This window comes from Spodoptera frugiperda, chromosome 13 (genome assembly GCF_023101765.2).
Source record: "Spodoptera frugiperda isolate SF20-4 chromosome 13, AGI-APGP_CSIRO_Sfru_2.0, whole genome shotgun sequence".
Lineage (NCBI taxonomy): Eukaryota > Metazoa > Arthropoda > Insecta > Lepidoptera > Noctuidae > Spodoptera > Spodoptera frugiperda.
The window spans coordinates 5,425,812-5,446,518 of NC_064224.1; the positions used below are offsets into that span (position 1 = coordinate 5,425,812).

General features: G+C 46.2%; 4 protein-coding genes across 6 annotated transcripts; 2 read left to right on the forward strand and 2 right to left on the reverse strand.

The window, feature by feature from the left end:
• The first annotated feature begins 1,150 nt into the window (after nucleotides 1–1,150).
• On the forward strand, nucleotides 1,151–7,530 carry LOC126911331 (uncharacterized). Its single transcript, XM_050698021.1, has 3 exons — nucleotides 1,151–1,553; nucleotides 6,816–7,234; nucleotides 7,301–7,530. Exons 1-3 carry the CDS (start codon nucleotides 1,413–1,415, stop codon nucleotides 7,392–7,394), a joined length of 654 nt encoding a protein of 217 aa, XP_050553978.1. The 5' UTR covers nucleotides 1,151–1,412; the 3' UTR covers nucleotides 7,395–7,530.
• LOC118270720 (uncharacterized) lies at nucleotides 7,269–10,781 on the reverse strand. Of its 3 annotated transcripts, none has more exons than XM_050698018.1 (5): nucleotides 10,434–10,781; nucleotides 8,908–9,363; nucleotides 8,439–8,831; nucleotides 7,548–7,653; nucleotides 7,269–7,420 (listed from the first exon to the last, which is right to left on the reverse strand). In XM_050698018.1, exons 1-4 carry the CDS (start codon nucleotides 10,494–10,496, stop codon nucleotides 7,603–7,605), a joined length of 963 nt encoding a protein of 320 aa, XP_050553975.1. In that variant the 5' UTR covers nucleotides 10,497–10,781; the 3' UTR covers nucleotides 7,269–7,420; nucleotides 7,548–7,602. The 3 variants fall into 3 exon arrangements, with proteins under 3 accessions (XP_050553975.1, XP_050553974.1, XP_050553976.1); XM_050698017.1 differs by having other exon boundaries at nucleotides 7,277–7,426; XM_050698019.1 differs by having other exon boundaries at nucleotides 7,303–7,447.
• Nucleotides 10,782–11,599: 818 nt separating this feature from the next.
• On the forward strand, nucleotides 11,600–15,107 carry LOC118270781 (protein fem-1 homolog A). Its single transcript, XM_050698011.1, has 3 exons — nucleotides 11,600–11,986; nucleotides 13,137–14,191; nucleotides 14,267–15,107. The coding sequence occupies exons 1-3, from the start codon at nucleotides 11,835–11,837 to the stop codon at nucleotides 15,022–15,024; spliced, it is 1,965 nt and encodes a 654-aa protein (XP_050553968.1). The 5' UTR covers nucleotides 11,600–11,834; the 3' UTR covers nucleotides 15,025–15,107.
• On the reverse strand, nucleotides 15,103–19,523 carry LOC118270196 (protein Skeletor, isoforms B/C). The gene is made up of 9 exons (XM_050698010.1): nucleotides 19,067–19,523; nucleotides 18,917–18,990; nucleotides 18,625–18,773; nucleotides 17,317–17,553; nucleotides 17,135–17,242; nucleotides 16,328–17,068; nucleotides 15,847–16,054; nucleotides 15,573–15,738; nucleotides 15,103–15,506 (listed from the first exon to the last, which is right to left on the reverse strand). Exons 1-9 carry the CDS (start codon nucleotides 19,107–19,109, stop codon nucleotides 15,190–15,192), a joined length of 2,043 nt encoding a protein of 680 aa, XP_050553967.1. The 5' UTR covers nucleotides 19,110–19,523; the 3' UTR covers nucleotides 15,103–15,189.
• Nucleotides 19,524–20,707: the final 1,184 nt, after the last annotated feature.

Here is a 20,707-nt window from a genome sequence, read left to right on the forward strand (position 1 = left end):
GCGTTGCCCGGGGATCACTACGTGGAAGTCAGCACTGTGGGGGATCCCCAACCTAACCTAACCTAACCTAACCTAACCTAACCTAACCTAACCTAACCTAACCTAACCTAACCTAACCTAACCTAACCTAACCTAACCTAACCTAACCTAACCTAACCTAACCTAACCTAACCTAACCTAACCTAACCTAACCTAACCTAACCTAACCTAACCTAACCTAACCTAACCTAACCTAACCTAACGTAACCTAACCTAACCTAACGTAACCTAACCTAACCTAACCTAACCTAACCTAACGTAACCTAACCTAACCTAACCTAACCTAACCTAACCTAACCTAACCTAACCTAACCTAACCTAACCTAACCTGACCTAACTAAACCTGACTTTTTTTTTTTTGACCCTCGCAAATATGGGTAGATACTAGATACTAGATGGAGCACACCCGCATTGCCATTTAGGGTGTCTGGGAGACCGGCTGAACCATTACTACCAGTTCCCCTTTGGCGGAGCCCACCTGTGGTGGCAGGCCATTACAAGCCCCTTTTTAGCTTGGGAAAGGGGCATCAGGAACTTGACTGCACGGTTGGTGCGGTGGCTGGGCAACTGGCTGCTGCGCAACGGGTAGCGGGTTCGATTCCCGCACGGAGCAACTCTTTGTGTGATCCACAAACTGTGAAAAAAAAAAAAAAAAAGCAACGGTCGTTGCCGTTCCGCAACCTAACCTAACCTAGCCTAACAGAACTTCTTGCCCAGCAGTCACGCTAGCGATCACTTGATTAACAAGGTAGTGTAAATATGGCGTATTGTTAGTCTTAAATAATAAAAATATAAACAGCATTTAAGCAGCCTTTAGTTAGTTTAGCAGCTCTTGATTTTTTATGCCTTTTTTTTTGGTCATCTTTTGTTGGTCAGCTGCAGTACCACACCGTTGCTAAAAAGCAGCTGTATTTTATAATGGCATAATTTTGTGACGTAACAAAATGTTTAGCAGAAGATTTTTGCTGTTTATGCATTTCTTTAATGTGCATTTTTTTCAAATACATTAGTACAAAATAGTTCGTCGATCAAAATACATCAAGAAATTCTACCCATAGACAATCATTTCCCGTCCATATGATTCCTAATGGAAATGGAACGATCCGACTTCCGACATTTGACAAGTTGACAGTCCCAAGACAAACTTGAAAGTTTTGAATACAAAGTTTGTTTTTGTCATGTAACGTAGGTATATTTTGATGAACCTATTTTATACTGTACTTGTTATATGCGTACAAATTCATGAACAGGAAAGGAATTTAATTTATGACGTAGTTTTATAGATTAGTCATTTTGTATGAGTAAGTATGAGGTCTATGTGATCAAAATAAGGACAAAGTGAATAGTCGCCGGTGTAGCTTCTGCTGGCTGCGATGCAGACGTCTGATAACATGGAGAGCGACTTTGTGATACGAGACGCGACGCCTCAGGACCTCGCAGTGCGGGCAGAGCTCGTGCGTTGCAGCATTACGGAGTATGATCTCGAGGCGTTCTTCATGTTATTCTTTCAAGAGGTATGTACCTACTTGTCTCACTCGCTGCGCCTTCGCCAAGTCAATTTAGTTTTGTTATTCATATTACAGTCTGCTGCTTATCAGGCTTCCACTTGATTTAACATTTTTATTACTAAAATATTCATTTAAGTAAATTCTTAGGTCAGAGTGTAGCAAAGGGTGTGCAAGGGGCTTGGGACTTAGAAAAATTTTGACCAAAAATAAAAAAAAATAAAAATGGCTAGGATTTTGATTCCATCGTATAGAATACCTAAAAATAAGGCGAAAAGCATCGGGGCACGTTTTGTCTAGGACTTCAGGTTCGCCTGAAAATGAGCTCTAAAGGTCAGTTCGCTATGTACGTAAAAACACTTAGAAAATTTTCAAGCAAAATTAACAATTCTTATAATTGGCTGGTTTTTAATTTCCATCGCATAGAATACATAAAAATAAAGCGAAAAGCATCTGGGAACATTCCGTGTAAGACTTCAGGTTCGCCTGAAAATGAACCCTAAAGGTCTGTTGGGGATGTACTACATACAACACTTAGAAAAATTTTCAATCAAAATTTTTATTTTACGTATTCACTACTTTTTGCTTTTTATCGTGTAGAGGGATGAAAAATAAACACTTTTCACTCTGATCACTTTTTGCCTAGCGTCAGCCGTTCGCCAGTTATAACGAGTGAAAGGTAGGTCTGAAAACTGAAAAGTTTCGAAAATCAAATTTGTTTAATACCAATGTCTAGAACACACGAATACAAATATTTTTTGTTCTGATCACTGACCGGTACGAGTTACCAATCGACAAATATTCGTAGTTGAAGGCAACCAGGGACTTGTAATTTTTTCGCGATTTGAGCCGGGCCGTTTACATTAGGGTGTGCAAGGAGTTTAGGACTTAGAATTTTTTTTGTCAAAAATGAAAATTCCTATAAATGGCTAATTTTTAATTTCCATCGCATAGAATACATAAAAATAAAGCGAAATGCATCTGGGAATATTCCGTGTAAGACTTCAGGTTCGCCTGAAAATTAACCCTAAAGGTCAGTTCCCGATGTACGTAAAACACTTAGAAAATTTTCAAGCAAAATTTTTATTTCACGTATTCACTACTTTTTGGTTTCTATCGCGTAGGGGGATGTAAAATAAACACTTTTCGTTCTGATCACTTTTCGTCTAACGTCAGTCGTTCTCCGATAAACGGCTGGATAAGTGTGCGAGGCCTGCGAGGGTAGGTACTGTGGATTTATTTGGAACATTTGTAGCATGAGGGGTCAAGGACTCGAGAGTGGCTGGAACTAAACAGGCAAGGCGGCGACACAAACATACCATTACTTGAGAGAAGTGTACGAGGTGACGGAAGCTCACGATAGAGAAATGTCAGATTACTCGTACCGGGTTTACTTTCGATTTTATTTTACTCGTCAGATTTCGAGTTTAATTTCGACGGCGACAATTTGGATCGCGACACCGACAATTTCTGGTTTTGATGCCTCTTTTCCCTAAGCCGGGATAGACCCTATGCATATCCCGCAAGAGACGGCGAAATCGAGCCGCGTCCGATGGGAGATCCTTTAATACATTGTGACGGTACATGTATTCTCCCATGTACCACTTAAGGCGACGCTGGCTCCTACATGTCCGACAATGCTTTTTTAGTTCCAGCCACTGCCGCTCCAGGGTGTTGGTGTGGATTTTCACCTTTACATTCCCACCTGGAGCCGGTACTCCCAGGGAGGCATCTACGGGAATGTCAACCGTGCCCCCGACAAAGTTTAGGCTGTGGTTGACAGCTGAGTGACCCCTCATGCCCAACCGTAAATGAATGTTATTATAGGCGCGGTGCATGTCGGACATAATGTACGACCCTGTGCGAACGTTTGCCTCTACTATAGGGTCCAGAGTCGTACGGGTTTTATCTGGGATAAGTTCTACGTGAACTTTTCTAGTAAGGCGGCTTATGCACCCAAACGACCATGTTTGCCGCCTTAACAGCCGGCCCCTGTGGTACTTTCTTGTATATAAGTGTGTTTCATCGATTTCGACCACGTCATTGCTACCACCTAACATTTCTCTATCGTGAGCTTCCGCCACCTCGCACACCTCTCTTAAGTAATGGTAAGCTTGTATCGCCGTCTTTTTTGTTACCCCGACATCTTTGGCCGCCTGCGACACCTTATCCTTCCTTAAAAAGTGCACCATTAGGCGTAGCGTATTTAATACGCTAACGTGCGCCCTTTCAAAAAAAGTATTTTTCAGAGGGGACCTAATGGACGGCCTGCCCTCCCTTGCACACCTCCAGCACCTTAATCGGTATTTTAATTTATAGCTGTCCTTAGCCTCCCTCGACATCGGGCCTCGGCATGTTGGACACCGAGGCGTCCGGGCTGGAATTAGCAGCCATGCCTTGGCTGCAGCCACCGCAGTTTCCTCATTGGGAATTGCGCAGGCGTAATTCCATAAATTAAAATTCCTTGCCAAAATTAGCTCTAAAGGATTCATGTTTACTTACTAACTAACTACTTAATACTAAATAAAATATAATTAATAAAAACTAAAATCTACTTAAAAACAATTAAAAAAACAACTTAAATCTAAAACAAAAACTAAATCTACAACTAAGTACTAACTTACTATTAAAGAATATTAAAAAAAGTAATAACTAAATTAAAAATGAATAAAACTAAAAATGATTAATAAAATAAACTATGAAACTATGAACACTTTTTATCGCAATTTCGCAACGGAAATCATACAAAAATCGAAATTTGAGTACAAAATTTGCTTCGAAATGCGTCGCCGATACATCAACTTGCCAAAATTTGGTGAAAACATCTATATAAACAAGACATCGGGTCGCGCGGGCACTCCCGCGCGAGCGGGCACCTGCGTAAGACGTGTCGGGAATTTCTATATAAAAATTTATATGGTAAATTTTTATTAACTTTAGCTAAAAGTTCCAATGGTATCTCTATTTATTTTTTTTTGTTTTATACGTTTTTAATAATTTTATGATAAATATATATTGTTTTCTATTTTTTAAAGCAATATTTACTTTTCTAGGACTATTTCCCGCCAACCCTTTGACATTAGACGAAAAGTGATCAGAACGAAAAGTGTTTATTTTACATCCCCCTACGCGATAGAAACCAAAAAGTAGTGAATACGCGAAATAAAAATTTTGCTTGAAAATTTTCTAAGTGTTTTACGTACATCGGAAACTGACCTTTAGGGTTAATTTTCAGGCGAACCTGAAGTCTTACACGGAATGTTCCCAGATGCTTTTCGCTTTATTTTTATGTATTCTATACGATGGAAATTAAAAATTAGCCATTTATAGGAATTTTCATTTTTGACAAAAAAATTCTAAGTCCTAAACTCCTTGCACACCCTAATGTAAACGGCCCGGCTCAAATCGCGAAAAAATTACAAGTCCCTGGTTGCCTTCAACTACGAATATTTGTCGATTGGTAACTCGTACCGGTCAGTGATCAGAACAAAAAATATTTGTATTCGTGTGTTCTAGACATTGGTATTAAACAAATTTGATTTTCGAAACTTTTCAGTTTTCAGACCTACCTTTCACTCGTTATAACTGGCGAACGGCTGACGCTAGGCAAAAAGTGATCAGAGTGAAAAGTGTTTATTTTTCATCCCTCTACACGATAAAAAGCAAAAAGTAGTGAATACGTAAAATAAAAATTTTGATTGAAAATTTTTCTAAGTGTTGTATGTAGTACATCCCCAACAGACCTTTAGGGTTCATTTTCAGGCGAACCTGAAGTCTTACACGGAATGTTCCCAGATGCTTTTCGCTTTATTTTTATGTATTCTATGCGATGGAAATTAAAAACCAGCCAATTATAAGAATTGTTAATTTTGCTTGAAAATTTTCTAAGTGTTTTTACGTACATAGCGAACTGACCTTTAGAGCTCATTTTCAGGCGAACCTGAAGTCCTAGACAAAACGTGCCCCGATGCTTTTCGCCTTATTTTTAGGTATTCTATACGATGGAATCAAAATCCTAGCCATTTTTATTTTTTTTTATTTTTGGTCAAAATTTTTCTAAGTCCCAAGCCCCTTGCACACCCTTTGCTACACTCCGACCAATTCTTATTCACAATTTTTATGCCAATATGAATATAATATGTTGTTACATAGGCAAATTAAATGAAGGCATATTTCATATTAAGAATCTTTTCATTTCATGAAACTATCCAATCTAAGTAAGATTTGAGAGTTTTAGATATTTATCCCATCAAGGTAACTATAACATTATTCTCTCATACTTTTGTAGTCAAAATAAACGTTTATTTTTATAGTAAAGTATCAATATAACATACTATACTGACTATGAGAAATAACCCAGTTAGTGGATAATATTGTATTTTACAACATCACATTTTTCCATCAAGTCCCTATCTGTATTGCCGAAGTTTAGAAAAATGTAGAAAATATGAAAACAAATATATAATTATTAAATAATTAATGATGTAATTGTTTTTGAATAGTCGAAATAATTTATTTTCAAACCGAGTTTTTTTGGGAGTTCTGACACTACTCCTAGTGATGAATCTAAGGTCTCCATCAAAATAGTCAATATTTACATTTGCGAATGTCTAAAGACATTTGTTGCAGCTCTGCTGCCCCCTATTGATTGTGGCGTGACTATTATAAGCCTTCCTCGATAAATGCACTATCCAACACCAAAATAATTATAAATTCTGCTTTATAAAATATCTGCTACCTCCGCATGGTTTCACCCACTCTGCTTGGCTCGTATTGATTGTAGTGAAATGTTATATGGCCTATAGCTTTCCTCGATAATTGCACTATCCAACACAAATATTTAAATTTGTACCAGTAGGGTAAAAATTTAAATAACACTTCTGGAGAGCATTGTAACAGAAATTAAATTAACTCTTCAGTTTTATGTATTAGTTACGATACAGATCAGAAATAAGTGTTAAATTAGACAAGGTAGGAGTAGTAGTATGTTATCTATTGTTCAGTAATTGTGAGTATCCATTTATTGTACAGAAACTGCAATAAAAGAGATTGGGGCCAGCTGAAATATATGAAATGAATAGTCGTTCTGTTTGGTAGTGATTTATTTAATTATGAAAAATATTTCAGAAGAAAGTTTTACCACTTAAGTATTATACATAAGATTACATAGTTAAAGATTACAATATAAATACGGATATATACTCCATCGACTGTTGGAGTATTAGTACGAGTGTGACTCGTAGTATACAAGTAATGAGATCACTATGGCAGCTGACACTGCACGTGTGCGTGCTGGGCGGCGCCGTGGTGTTCATCTTCCTGGGCGGCGGCGCCGGCGCGGCGGCCGCGCTGCTGCTGGCCGTGCTGGGCGCGCTGGGCGCCGGCGCCGCGCTGGCGCACCGCGCGGCGGCCGAGCGGCTGGCGGCGCGCCTGCCCGCCGAGCTGTACGGCGTGGTGGCCACGCGCGGCGGCCGCGTGCTGGGCTCGGCCAGCGTGGCGGAGTGCTGGGGCCCGCGGCGCAGCGGCTGGCTGCAGGCGCTGGCGGTGGCGCCGGGCTGGCGGCGGCGCGGCCTGGCCCGCCGCCTGCTGGCGCACGTGCGGGCGCGCGCGCTCGTGGAGGGGCTGGAGTCGCTGGAGGCGGCCGCCAGCTCGCTGCAGGCGCCCGCCGCCGCGCTGCTGCACGCCGCGGGGTCAGTGGCCGCCATACACTAGTGCAGCCGGTGCCGACAGTCGTGTGTAGTAACTTGTGCTTGCAGGTGGGAGATGCGCGGCTCGTACCACCGTCCGCTGCTGGGCGCGGCGCTGACGCTGCCGATGACCCGCATGGGGCTGGAGCTGCCGCACGCGTGACGCCGTGCGCCTCTACTCTCTACTGCCTGAATCTCGAATATACACAATCATTACTACTCAATAATAAGGATTACCTACATAAAAATGAATGTACGAATTTACATAAAGTAAATATTATTATTTTTGTAAAAATGTATTAATTTGTATGCTTACTTGTGTAAAATCATAAATATTAACATAGACTGCTTGCCATCCATGCCTGAGCACCTCACAGCTCGGCGTGGAACAACAATCGTAACTTGGTTGCGTCAACCAGCACCTAAAAATAAAGGAAAACACAATAATATAAAGAGTTACTTGTCTGTATTACCATAGAATGAACAAATAAGTGCAAAGTCAAAGCATTTATTTCAACTAGTGGTCGCCTAGTGGTTGAAATTCAACCATATACGATTTAATTTACAATACCACTTAACATACGTTCAAGGATAATTTTTATTTAACTCAAACTCAAACAAACTCTTTTATAAAACTCTATTCATATGAGACGTCAATATCATCGCAATGTCTATCGATTTTGACGTTTTGTCAAATACGATCAGATACTATGCATGTGTGTGTAATGTTTTATTTATTAATTTAATGTACTTTATAAGCATTATTTTTGAAAAATATTAGCGTCCTGCACTTCTCCTACACATAAACTATAAGTGTACCAAATTTTATGCTCCTACGTCCGCGCAATTTTCGTAAAAAGCGGTCCAAAGTTTTTGCATCACATATTAATATATAGATTAATCCTAAATTAGGCACTTTTGAAACATCTTATTACCTTATATTGATATGATTTATAAAGCTACCTTCTGCTGTCTAATCATCTAGTTTAAGCGTAAATTAGAATGTGTCTCTGTGTAGGAACTCGAGACAGCACAGATTCGTCCCTACAACTACTATCTGTCATATTAGTTATAACAGTGTTAGTAACATTTTTTTGTACTTGTAAATATAAAAGATTATGAAAGGGCAGCCAGGGCCAAGATAAGGCAGGGGGAATTGCACAACTCACCCTCGCCCCCCGAGTCCCGCGCGGTTCCAGAGACTGACCTTCAATCTATCCTTCTGCGGCGTGTCGCTGGCCATGTCGGGGTCCGGGCGCAGGTGGTCGAGCAGCTCGGCGCGCTCCTCGGGCTCTGTCTCGGGCGAGCCGCCGCCCAGCGACTCGGTGAGCATGCGGCCGGCCAGCTGGATGCAGCGCAGCTGCGCGGCCGGCTCGACCTGGCGCCAGCGGGCCGCCGCGCGCACCACCTGCATGAAGCTGGGCGCGCAGAACGTGGCCCCGCCCGCGCCCAGCAGGTCCAGCATGGCCGTGCTGTTGAGGATGTAGGCGATGCGGTCGCCGCCCGAGCACGACCCGCTGCACACCTGGTCGCTGAGCTCCAGGCGCGCCGCCGACCCCGCCGGGAACGCCATCACCATCATGTACGCCACGGCCATCAACTAGCACAGACAGACGGTCTCAGTGCGGGCGCCCGCGTCGCGCCGTACATCACGCGGTCACGTCGTCGCTCCATACCTGTTCCCGTTTCGCGTACCGGTCCAGGAGCGCATGTAACGTGCGCACGGCTTTCCGTCGGTAGGGCGAGTTCTCCATCAACACGGCGACCGTGAGCAGAGCGCAGGAGCCCAGCATGTCGGCGTCGGACCAGCGCGCCGCGGACTTGACCCCGGCGGCCAGCGCGCGCACGATCTGCGGCATCTGCGCCTCCAGCAGGCCGGCCTGCAGCATGGGCGCCTCGTCGCCGGTGGGCGCGCCCGGCACGTGCGGCGCCAGCGCGGCCCACAGCTCGGCGGCGGCGGGGCGCGGCGCCTGCGGCCGGCACAGCAGGCCGGACAGCTCGGCCGACAGCACCTCGTGCGCCGCCTCGTCGCCCTCCTCCAGCTCGCGCAGGCGCTGCAGCTCTACGTAGTACGCGAGCTCCTTAGCGCGCTGCTCCACCAACTCCTCGGCCGACGGCATCTCGAACGTACTCTACTCACAATCATTACTCATTTATAGTATTTATCTCTATTGGGACAATTGAATTTGGTCTGAGTGTTGGAGTGCATCCTCAGAAGTAACTATGATATATAAATAAAGATAATTTTAGACCTTGAAATTTCTTTGACTTTCTTTAAATAGGCTCTAACACACCTTATTTATCTGGGCAGTTGTAACTGTACAGGTAAATTGCAAGGTGTCACCATATTGTATCTCAGAAACTGTGAAAGTTTAATAGTTCAACATTGATAATATGTATAAAGATATTTTTTATTGTGTTAACATGATTGATGTTACCGTAGGTAACTATGGAAGTACATAAGAAATATATGCAATGGTTTCAAGATAGGTACTAGAGTTACATATTGTGCTGTCTTGGTATACAAATAGAAAAAGGATGATTCTAATGCGGCTATAAAAAGAAATACTAAAAATAAAATAAAAATCTAGTGGGGCTTCCATACAACAAAGCTGATTTTAATATATTGCTCAATTGAATGGTACAAAATGCTTAATGTGCAATTACACTAGTACTTGCTCTTTTATGCACAAACAAACAAAGTAGACCCGACCTGAGAGCTTTTGTTCTTGAATACACTGCACTGGTCCTCAAGATTTCTAATAATTCTACTTTCTAACACATTAACTCGGATCAGAAAAATTTGGAAAAATACAAAACATATCTGTTTTATTAGGGGCACAGGACTAAATATCTTCATTTTGCTATTTCTCAGATATACTTTTCATTTGGTTTAGTTTTAGTAAAATAAAGTTGTAGGAAAATTACAGAACAAGAATCCTGTAGTATCTCCGGACTTATTTGAGACGCATAAGTCCTGAATACAATTATTTCCCGGATTCCAACTCCTACATTTTGCCTCCAAGAGTACTCAGTAACTCAGCGCCAGATGTTCTACATGTACATCAGACCAATGCTAATTACAGAAACTTGGTTAAAATGTGCGATACGAAGGTCTATACCTAATGTGAATAACGTCTTTACTTAATAAAATAATAGATCATTATTTAGACAAAAAAGTAATAATTTTGTTTTACTGTACCGAGTCATCAGCAGAGTCGAACAAAACCTCGGGCAGTTCCAAGTCTTCTTCAATGTGGTACATTATTAATTATTTTTACTATTTTTAACCACACTGAAATATAAATGCAAACAAAAGAAATTTACATCCACCGATGGGAATATTATGGGTACTTAATAAACACGACGATTCATGTTATAAATACTATTACACTATGGAATTTATACAAGTATAATACGCTACGCCACAGTGTACACCACTGCGTCGGCGTCACTTGTATAAGCGGTCAATCAGTAATAAAAGATAGACATTAAATACACCCCATACTAATCACAGTATATACTAATATAAATAAACTGTAAACTGATAAAACTATAAAAGTACTCTAATGGGATTGGCCGGTAAAAGTAAAACACAGATGGCGCCAGCATAGATGGACTGGCAATGTATTAAAACGTCTGTAGACGAAATTCAATAAACAATAATTCAGCATTATGTTTTTTAATTGGTGTATCGCAGATCTGAAAGACGAACTAAAAAACTGCGATGATTCTTTGCGTGGAAAGTTCGTTGAAATGTAATTGGTTTTCGTTTATATTTTGCCCTTTCTATCCGTTTTCATTGCCAAGATTGAAGAAAAGATTCCGATATAATATTATAATATAATGAGAGATAAAGAGAATTTATTAAAAAATATGAAATATGAGTTATACAAGAAAATGTGGGGTTTAGTTATCTTGCGCCTTCGAACCATTAGAAAAAGTATTCTAGTAGATTATTTTTCCAGACCTATATCTTTCAACCAAAGCTGGCGAATTTTCTTATTTTAGGGTCTTAAATGTTATGCACTCCAAGTTCAAGGCACGCTTTTTATTTATTAAAAATTAAATTTATAGTATACGCATAGAAATTATCTAATGTGACCATCGAGGCTACCGCCACTTTGACAGTTGCCAACCCCACTCCAAATCCAGTGTCCTTATTTTATTTAGTGTTACGTAGCCTGAGAATCCTATGCTTGTGGATAACCTTTACCACTAGTACCGATGAAAATTCGCTAGAAAGTCCGCTCGTGCCATTTGATGGATCCGTAGACAGAGAAACATAGGATTTTCAGTCTACGGGTTGAACATTATCTGTCAATGTCAAATGGATTGTCATTTGTCATTATAATGTCATATGTCAAATTCGGAAATCTGTGTAAATGTCATGTCAATTATGTCAAATCAAATGGAAAATAGCAAAGAAACAGCGCTATGGACAGTACGACGCAGAAAAACAAAACAAACCGCACAATAAGTAACGTCCGTATTGAATTTAGTTGAATCGAAAGTGTCTTTGTTTGTTATTTTCGTCGGGGCTGAGTGAAGATAGCCGAACGCTGTGTAATCTGGGCGGGCGCGGCTGGCGCGCACGGCCGCGATGTGGGAGGACGGGCCGTCGGGGCCGTCCACCAGCAAGCAGGCGGACGCGGCGCGCCAGCACGACGCGCTGTTCCACGACCTCATGCAGGAGTGCCGCCACAGCGCGCCCGGCGCCAGGCTCTCCGCCAAGATGCGCACGGCCCTCGAGCGGTACGTCGCGTGCCTGCCATTCCGTCTACCATCTGTTTCCGCTTACTTCATCGACTCACTGACTTTTGAATGTCTTTGTCTTTCACTAGCAGTAGTAGGGCTTACATACTTGGAAACATTCAATAGCAAAGTCAAGTGATAAATAGATTGCCCATATTGTAATCATTGAAACACTTTTGCAATATTACATTTTTATTATAAAAGCAGTTGCTATCCACCCACAGCTTCAAACCTCATAGGTGGTGCCAAGGAAGGCAGTTTACATCTCTCTGCAGCCTCCTAGCTATCTTGAGGCACTGCATGTACCTGATGGTTTGTATTGAGCCATCAAGAGCACCTTTCTGATTCCTCACATCAGCACTCACATTCATACAGTTCACTCAATTTTAGTTTTAACTTTATCTTCAAGTAAATATTCTGAAGTATGGACTTTCATTTATACAAGTGTGTTTACATTATCAAGAGAGTACACTATTATTTATTATGTTATTGTATGGTTATTAATGTAAGGTGGTGCATTGCAGAGATTAAAGAAAACTACTTTATTGTTTGAAGTTACATTTAATACTACTTTAAAACATATTTAAGATACAATTGAATATATTGATTACACACTTAGATCTAGGAATGGACATGTATATATACTTACACACTACAATAATTATGAGAGTACTTATTTCACTCATTTATTTACAAATACTTTATTGTTCACCAGATAATCATAATGTAATACATTAAATAAAATAGTGTACAATGGGTGGTGTTGTTGCACAAGACACAAGGAATGATAGGAACTTAATAAAATACCAAAGTGCCACAACATGCATTCGCAACAAAAGTAACAAAAGGTAGAAATGTAAATAAAAGTATGTATCAAGTAAAACAGCCTGAAATATCATTTAAAGATTTTGCACTTAAAGATTGTGGATAATAAAACAAGTCTCTGGCACAAGTGGTTAAGCTTTTGAAATAGAATAGTTAGGGGCTTAACAAAAGTTAATTACAGACCAACTTTTGCATTAATATATACAAATGTTGGTCTGTGATTTATATTTTGGTCAGTGACTTCTCTCGCGCCTTGGCTGAGGCGAGAGGGAGTGTCAGACTCTTACTGAGTAAAAAGCCCTGGTAAAGCCATGTGTGGGCGCAGGATGAGCCCGAGCGAGCGGCGCGCGCTGTGCGACCGGCGCCTGGACGGCTGCGCGCCGCTGTTCGTGGCGTGCCGGCGCGGGAACGTGGAGATCGTGGAGTACCTGGTGCACGTGTGTAACGCCGACCTGGAGCAGCGCGGCGTGTACGAGGTGCCCGACGACCGCTCCGTGCACTGCGTCACGCCGCTGTGGTGCGCCGCCGTGGCCGGGCGCCTCGAGGTGCTGCGCGTCCTGGCCGACGCGGGCGCCGACGTGGACGCGGGCTCCGACAGCGGCTCCACGCCCGTGCGCTCGGCCTGCTTCATGACGCACCTGGACGTGGTGCGCTTCCTGGTGTCGCGCGGCGCCGACATCCACCGCCCCAACCACAACGGCGGCACGTGCCTCATCAACAGCGTGCAGTCCGTGCGCCTGTGCGCCTACCTGCTGGAGCACGGCGCCGAGGTGAACGCGCGCGACACGCAGCTCAAGACCGTGCTGCACTACGCCATCCAGGAGCACCGCCTGGAGACGGCGCGCCTGCTGCTGGACCACGGCGCCGACCCGCTGCTGGCGTCGCGCGCCGGCGACGACGCGCTGCGCACGGCCTGCCTCAAGGGCGCCGCGCAGATCGTGAGCCTGCTGGCGGGCCGCGTGCGCTACTCGGCCGCGCGCATGGCCGACGCCTACGAGCTGCTGGGCAGCACGCAGCTGGACGAGTTCAACGACGTGACGGCGGCGCTGGGCGCGTGGCGCCGCGCCACGGCCATCCGCCACGGCGGCGGCGCCTACATCCCCAAGCGGCCCGTGCGCGCGCCCGCGCCGGCGCTGGGCGGGGCGCGCGAGTGGCGCACGCCGGCCGAGCTGGAGGCGGCCGCCACGGACATGGACGCGCTGCGCACGCAGTCGCTGCTGGTGGTGGCGCGCGTGCTGGGGCCCGACCACAAGGACACGGTGTTCCGCCTCATGTACCGCGGCGCCTCCTACGCCGACGCCTTCCGCTACCAGCGCTGCATCGACCTGTGGAGCTGGGCGCTGCAGCTGCGCATCGAGAAGGACTCGCTGCTGTCGTCAGGTGAGTACTGCGGGCGGGGCCCGAGTGGTGTCGTCCCACGGAGCAGACAGTATGGTTGATGGTGTCGGTCCGCAGACACGTGCCACACGGCGTGCGCGCTGACGCGGCTGATGCTGGACGCGGCGGGCGGGCGCCTGGAGCGCGCGCGCGGGCTGCCGGCGCTGGCCGACGTGCTGCGCGTGTTCCGGCTGCTGGCGGACGAGCTGCCGGCGTGCCGGCGCCTGCTGGCGGCGCGGCCCGTGTTCAAGGCGCAGGCCGACACCTTCGACCGCGCGCTGCGCTGCGTCACGCACGTGATATACCTACTACTGGCGCGGGCTAGTACCGCGGCCGAGCGGCGCGGCGTGGCGGCGGGCGTGCGCGCGCTGCTGGCGGCGGACGTGCGCTCGGCCAGCACGGGCGACACGCTGCTGCACCTGTGCGTGTCGCGCCTCAACGTGATCCGCTCCACGTACTTCGCGGACGAGCTGGACGCGGCGCCCGTGTTCCCGCACGCCGGCGTGGTGCGCCTGCTGCTGGCCTGCGGCGCCGACGTGCGCGTGCGCAACGAGGCGCGCTCCACGGCGCTGCACGTGGCCGCCATCCCCTACAACTTCAGCACGGAGCTGGTGAGCGTGCTCCTGGCGGGCGGCGCGCACCTGGACCAGCCCAACAAGTTCGGCGACTCGCCGGCCGAGCTGGTGACGCTGAACCGCGGCTCGCGCGTGCGCGTGCTGCAGCACGTGACGCTGGCGTGCCTGGCCGCGCGCGCGCTGCTGCGCTCGCGCCGCCCGCTGCCGCCGCACGCGCTGCCCAAGACCCTGCTGGACTTCCTGGACCTGCACCGGGCCTAGCGGCCCGGCGGGCGATCGTTACTGCGATATATTATGTAATGTGATTCATTTAATTTAGAGTGATAAAAACTTCGTATCGACAATTCAAAGACTTTTATTTTCCTGTAAGTCGGCTATTTACAAAGATATTAATATTCATAAATAATACACGATGCGGATCCCGCGCTAGCGCAGCAGCGCCAGCAGCGCGAGCAGCGCCAGCAGGCGGGCAGCGGGCGCGGGGTTGGTGGCGGCGCCGGTGCGGCCGATGTTGCGGCGGTGCTTGTCGACGACGTAGATGCGGCCGCCCATGCCGGCGTGCGTGAAGGACTGGTAGTAGACGCGGTCGGGCCACGTGGAGTTGGGCGCCACCAGCAGCTCGGCGGGCGCCTCGGCCGCGCACTGCCACGTCAGCGAGCGGTTGAAGGCGCGGAACGTGGCGTAGTCGTCGTCGCGGCGCCGGTCCGCGCCCGCCGCGTGCCGCGCCACGCACAGCGGCCCGGCTGCAACACACACCACTGTACCAAGGACAAGGGGGGTACGGACGACATACGCTGCCGGCTACGTACCTGCGGTGGGCGCGAGGCGGCCGCGGCGCGTGTAGTGCACGCCGGCCAGTACCCGCGCCTGGCGCTGCGCGGGCTCGCTGAGTCGCTCGAGCCCGCCCAGCGGCTCGGCCGTCACTATGAGCGGGTGGTACTCCGTGGCCGAGTGCGGGTCGTTACCGCCGTACACCTGCGCTCACCAGGACTCCGTCAATGACACTCGTGTACTCGTTTAAACTGGATTCCAAATGCAATGAACAGATTTACGGAGACATTTATCACTTGAATGAAGACGTACTTTGAAGACATATTGCAGGCCGCGGCGCAGCTGCAGGTCGGGCGCCAGCTGGCCGTTGACGTACCAGGCGAGCGGCGGCGAGTGTCGCAGGGGCCGGCCGGCCAGGCCCCGCGCGCCGCCCGCGGGCCCCAGCCGGAACGTGAACACGCGCAGCGCCGGGTCGAACAGCTCCGCCACCTCCCACGGCGGCGGCGCCGACCGGGACCCCCTGCAGCGACCGTTGTACAGTCTTACATTCACTCGTATAACATTTGGAAGCATCGAGCTGAACGTAAACTGACCAGAAGAAGCCAGTGACAAATAAATTAAATTGCAAGCTTTAAACTTAAAGAGGCTGGTTTTAGAGTTCATAATCACTTACCATCCAAACTCAACTATATAATTATATTGTTGATGTGTAGAACTACTGTTTCGTGTTTTGGTTGCAAAATAAACATCAGTTTAGATCAGTGAGACGGAGAATGTGGAAATAAATACTGACACAGTGAAGGGCACGCAGTCATTGTCGGGCGGGTCCTGCGAGAGCCGCAGGGACACGTCGTGGCGCGGGTACAGGCGGTGGAAGGCGGGCTCCTTGGCGGCGTCCAGGCGGCCCAGCGCCCACACCACGTACACGGGCCGGTCCAGCGCCCAGTCGCGGTCCATGGGCTCGGCCGCGGCCAGCGTGCGCCGGTACGAGATGATGGTGAGCCCGTCCTCGCGGCGCGCGCTGAACACCTGGTTGGAGTCCAGGCCGCCCAGCACGGCGTCGGCGCACACCCCGCGCCACGCGCCCAGCACCTGCACGCAGGGCGCCGCCGCCGTCACGTTGTAGTCCGCGGCCAGCCCGCGCTGCTGCGCCGCGTCGTACTGCAGCACGGCTATGTCGGCGCCCAGCATGCGCGAGCCGGAGTCGCTGCCGGAGATGCCGAAGGCGGCGTACTCGTCCTCGTCCATGCGCGCGGCCACCTCCAGCGTGATCTGGTTGCCGAAGACCTCCCAGGACACCTGCAGGTCGCGGTGCAGCTGGCGGCAGTGCGGCAGGCGCGCGGTGTAGGCGGCGGGCTGGCGCGGCGCGGGCGGCACGTTGGGCGCGTCGGGCAGCAGCACGCTGGCGAGCGCGCGCCCCCCGCCCGGCGCGCCGCGGTCCCACAGCGCCAGCCAGGACACGTCCCACACGCGGCGGCCGCCGCCCAGCGCCAGCCGCACGTCCTCGCCCGCGTAGCGCCGCAGCGGCTCCAGGCTGCACAGCGCACACATGTACACTACCGCCGCACGCCGGCTGCCGGCCGCGTCGCGGTCTACTTACTATCCGTATTCGTCGGGTATCTTCTCGCCTTTAGAGGAGGGCTGCGGGCCCACTCCGACCCAGAAGTACACCTCCTCGCCGCTGCCGTCGTACCGCAGCTCCGGGATCCTGTACCGATACAGTTCGTTTTACATCCAAAAAGCTATCTCTCAGCGAATGGCGACGAGGATGTGTGCGCGTACAGTATGGTGGTGGCGTCCAGCAGACGCACGGGCTTGCTGGAGACGGCGGGGGTGCCGGTGAGCGGGCCGATGGCGCGCTCGGCCGGGGCCTCGAAGTCGTCCGGCACGTACACGTCCCCGAAGGCGTTCTGGCTGCCGATGTCGTACACTGCGAGCCACTTGATGCGCGAGATGCGCTTGCCCTCGGGCACTGCTAGCCTCACCTCTGCATTGTAGTAACGCTCCAGGATGTTGGTCCTGCAACACGAGTACATTGGGAAGGCTTCCATGAGAAAACAATGCAGGCCACGCACGCCGATACAATACGACTGGTTATTAACACCGTTTATGCGGCCCAGCTATTTAAAAATCTTTTAAGTCAAAATTAATGGAAATTACGTTAACTAATAAAATTTAAAACTGATTTTAATGAAACATTGTACTCTTGGTATGTACAAATGATGGCCAGATTGTCTCTATAAGTTAGTTTATGCTTTGTGTATTTTCTCATTGTTTTATTTATAGTTCTTGGCATTGTTTAATTCCTGTAATCATTTCTACTTAGTAAGATGGCATATAAATAAGAAAAGGAATTTGTGTTGATGGTTAATTAAATAAGAAAGAATGAGAAAATACAATGTGTGAACTTGTCCCACCGCATCAGACTCTGGCCATCGGTTGTGCTGGGACTTGTATCAAGAAGTATTTGTACAAAGCACATTTATTAAATATTATTTAAGCGGCCAATGACTGCAACTGGCTGCCATGCAACATGTAGAAGGTTTGATTACCGCATGGGCAACTCTTAGTGTGATCCCCAAATTGTTGTTTCGGGTCTGGGTGTCTTATGCATATGAAATTGTATATTTGTAAATGCACCCATGATACAGGAGAAAATCATAGTGTGAGGATACATAAAAAAAAAACATTTTGTTTGCCTATAAACCAGCTGCCTCATTGCTGGTCTCATCTAGTTATTTCAAAGATTGCCTTGTAAAAGTGTTATAACCAACTTGCAAAAATAATTTATCATTTATAACATGGACTACAAAGTTTGGATCAAAAGCCCCTCAGAGTGAACACTATTTAGAAAAAAAGAATTGCAGTAAATTGTTACAAAAAATATTTCTAAGTTTGGAATTCCACTGCTGTGCAGCATCAAGAAGCTCAAAGCCCAACTCGTTAAATGGATTGAACAAGTATTAACACTTTGCTTGCATGAGGCCATGGTACATTAGTTCAAGCACAACTTGTTGATGATGAGTGCATTCAAAACAACCAGTATATGCAAATAATAATTATATTAAAAGTGTACATTGGGACACTCACCTGCCATACTCATTAGGAACAATGAAACCTTGCGGGCCGGGCCTGCCTGAATCTCCAGCCCAGAAGAATGTGTCGTCCCCGGTGCCATCATAGTTGAAATTTACCAGAAGGATAGTGAAGTCATCAACAGCATAGACTTCACCGGACACCTGCAACAGTAGGCACCAGTTACACACGGAGGTACTGCCAGCTGCGCCCAGTCGGTACACTTGATTCTTTCATTCATGTAAAGACTTGCAAGTGTATAGTAAATATTGAACAAATGCGAACCTGCTGTGAGCTACATACGGACCTGATGGTGGTAGGAGTTGAGTTTCCCGATGAACTTGCCACGGTACGGCCCGTCCTCGTCCTGCGACACACAGTCTGCAACAATACAGCATTGTCGATAGAAAGTTTCACACATTCACAATTTAAACACTTTACAAACTTAACACTTTACCTTTCGTGACTGCTATAAGAAGCAGGAGACATAATTTAATCATCTTACGCTCACTTCATTTACTTAAACTAAATTTAAAACTTTTACACTTAACTAAAAAACTTTAGTCACAACATTTGAAGTATATTCGCATACTTTAACTTCCGGCAAGTCAACTTGACAAATCACTGCCTCGGTTCTGTTCTCACATATCCAAGACGTTGTTCAAGGACAGCGTTCTATTGGCGGCGCGTAGCCTCAGCCAGTCTTAACCAATCGGAACGTTTTTTGACGAACTTTCACTTTTCGTTCTCGTTACATTGACTTGGTGACGTGCTACCAGCATTGAACAAAGTTTAGTGTTGTTAATATTTAAAATATTTAGTTGCCCAAAATGAAGAAAGTAAATGAGAAGTAGGAATCGATGCACTATACATGTATAGCTATTTAGCGCCATTCATATTTTCTTGTAGGTATTCGATAAATATGGGGGAGGTACTCGGTAGTTAGCTTCTTGAATTAGAGAATTGATTTTATTTGCTGCTTTATTCATTTCAGCGATTAAGGACATGTTGTAGTCAAAGCATAAGAATGAAATATTAAAATATATTGAATTACAATATGTTGGTATGTTATGGCACGCCGCGGCTGCTGCTGCTGCATCGTTCTACAGTTCACTATTTCTGTGTGTTGCTATTAGTTTGACGGTAGGCGCACTTACCAGAATGATAAAAAATGTAGGTATTCATAGTTCCGTTTGTAAGATAATGGTAAATATAAAAACTATAAAATTAGAAAAGTATAGGAATGAGGGTTTGCGACGCCTGCCTCTGTCATTCATCCTAATTATCTAAGTAGATATGTATAAAATATGTTTAAAAATGATTAGTTGCGATATTTCAAAACACTAAATGTGTTTTTTTACGATAGGCCGGCAAACGAGTATACGTATCACCTGATGGTAAGCAATCAAACTCAAACTCAAATTCTTTATTTGCATGTTAAGGTATTACAAGTCTTAAATAAAATATTAGTTATGTACAGCTTAACGGCCTTTTCCAGGCTTTGCAAATTTGAGGGCTAGCACTGACTTATCATAAATTACATTTGCTTAATCTAGAACTTGTCATAATTTATAGTACGTATAAAGGTTGGCAGATAATTTGGCAAGATTTTGTTATCATTTTTTTCAAGAAAATTATTAACTAAAAATACGGGGACGCGGACGTTCAATAGTCAACGCAACGTCGCCGCGTGTGCGCACGATGCTTGTGAGGATCAATCCCTGTGCGATTGGCGGAATTTATCTACTTTTTAATTAAAAAAAAATGCCAAGTTACGTGCCGAAGACTATAGTATGTAATTCTTATAGTAGTATGTAGGTATGCAAACATTAACAAAATAAAATAAAGAAAACATTTCATCCCGTAAATCAAATCATCTTTATTGTGGACTATAGGTATGTATCATAACATAAATACAGGTCTTAAATCATTAAAATAAGTTCAGCTATGTCCCGCCGTTGAGGCACACAATAATATAATACAAATCAGAATTTAAAATACAATTACTTAGTCATATTAGTCTCGATACATTATTATAATATTCCAAATTATAGATATACACAACTTCAATTGCAAGTCATATAAGTCGTAATCGTAG

Bases quoted from the DNA above. Each gene is read 5' to 3' on its own strand.
- LOC126911331 (XM_050698021.1), top strand. From the start codon at position 1,413: ATGCAGACGTCTGATAACATGGAGAGCGACTTTGTGATACGAGACGCG. The intron at 1,554-6,815 runs GTATGTACCTAC...TCACTATGGCAG, and splicing joins TCATGTTATTCTTTCAAGAG to CTGACACTGCACGTGTGCGT. The intron at 7,235-7,300 runs GTCAGTGGCCGC...TTGTGCTTGCAG, and splicing joins GCGCTGCTGCACGCCGCGGG to GTGGGAGATGCGCGGCTCGT.
- LOC118270720 (XM_050698018.1), bottom strand. From the start codon at position 10,496: ATGTACCACATTGAAGAAGACTTGGAACTGCCCGAGGTTTTGTTCGAC. The intron at 8,832-8,907 runs GTATGGAGCGAC...TGTCTGTGCTAG, and splicing joins GGTACGCGAAACGGGAACAG to TTGATGGCCGTGGCGTACAT. The intron at 7,654-8,438 runs GTCAGTCTCTGG...CTTTATTTTTAG, and splicing joins CGCAGAAGGATAGATTGAAG to GTGCTGGTTGACGCAACCAA.
- LOC118270781 (XM_050698011.1), top strand. From the start codon at position 11,835: ATGTGGGAGGACGGGCCGTCGGGGCCGTCCACCAGCAAGCAGGCGGAC. The intron at 11,987-13,136 runs GTACGTCGCGTG...GTGTGGGCGCAG, and splicing joins ATGCGCACGGCCCTCGAGCG to GATGAGCCCGAGCGAGCGGC. The intron at 14,192-14,266 runs GTGAGTACTGCG...GTCGGTCCGCAG, and splicing joins GGACTCGCTGCTGTCGTCAG to ACACGTGCCACACGGCGTGC.
- LOC118270196 (XM_050698010.1), bottom strand. From the start codon at position 19,109: ATGATTAAATTATGTCTCCTGCTTCTTATAGCAGTCACGAAAG. The intron at 18,774-18,916 runs GTCCGTATGTAG...CTACTGTTGCAG, and splicing joins TCAACTCCTACCACCATCAG to GTGTCCGGTGAAGTCTATGC. The intron at 15,739-15,846 runs GTACGTCTTCAT...TGGTGAGCGCAG, and splicing joins GCCTGCAATATGTCTTCAAA to GTGTACGGCGGTAACGACCC.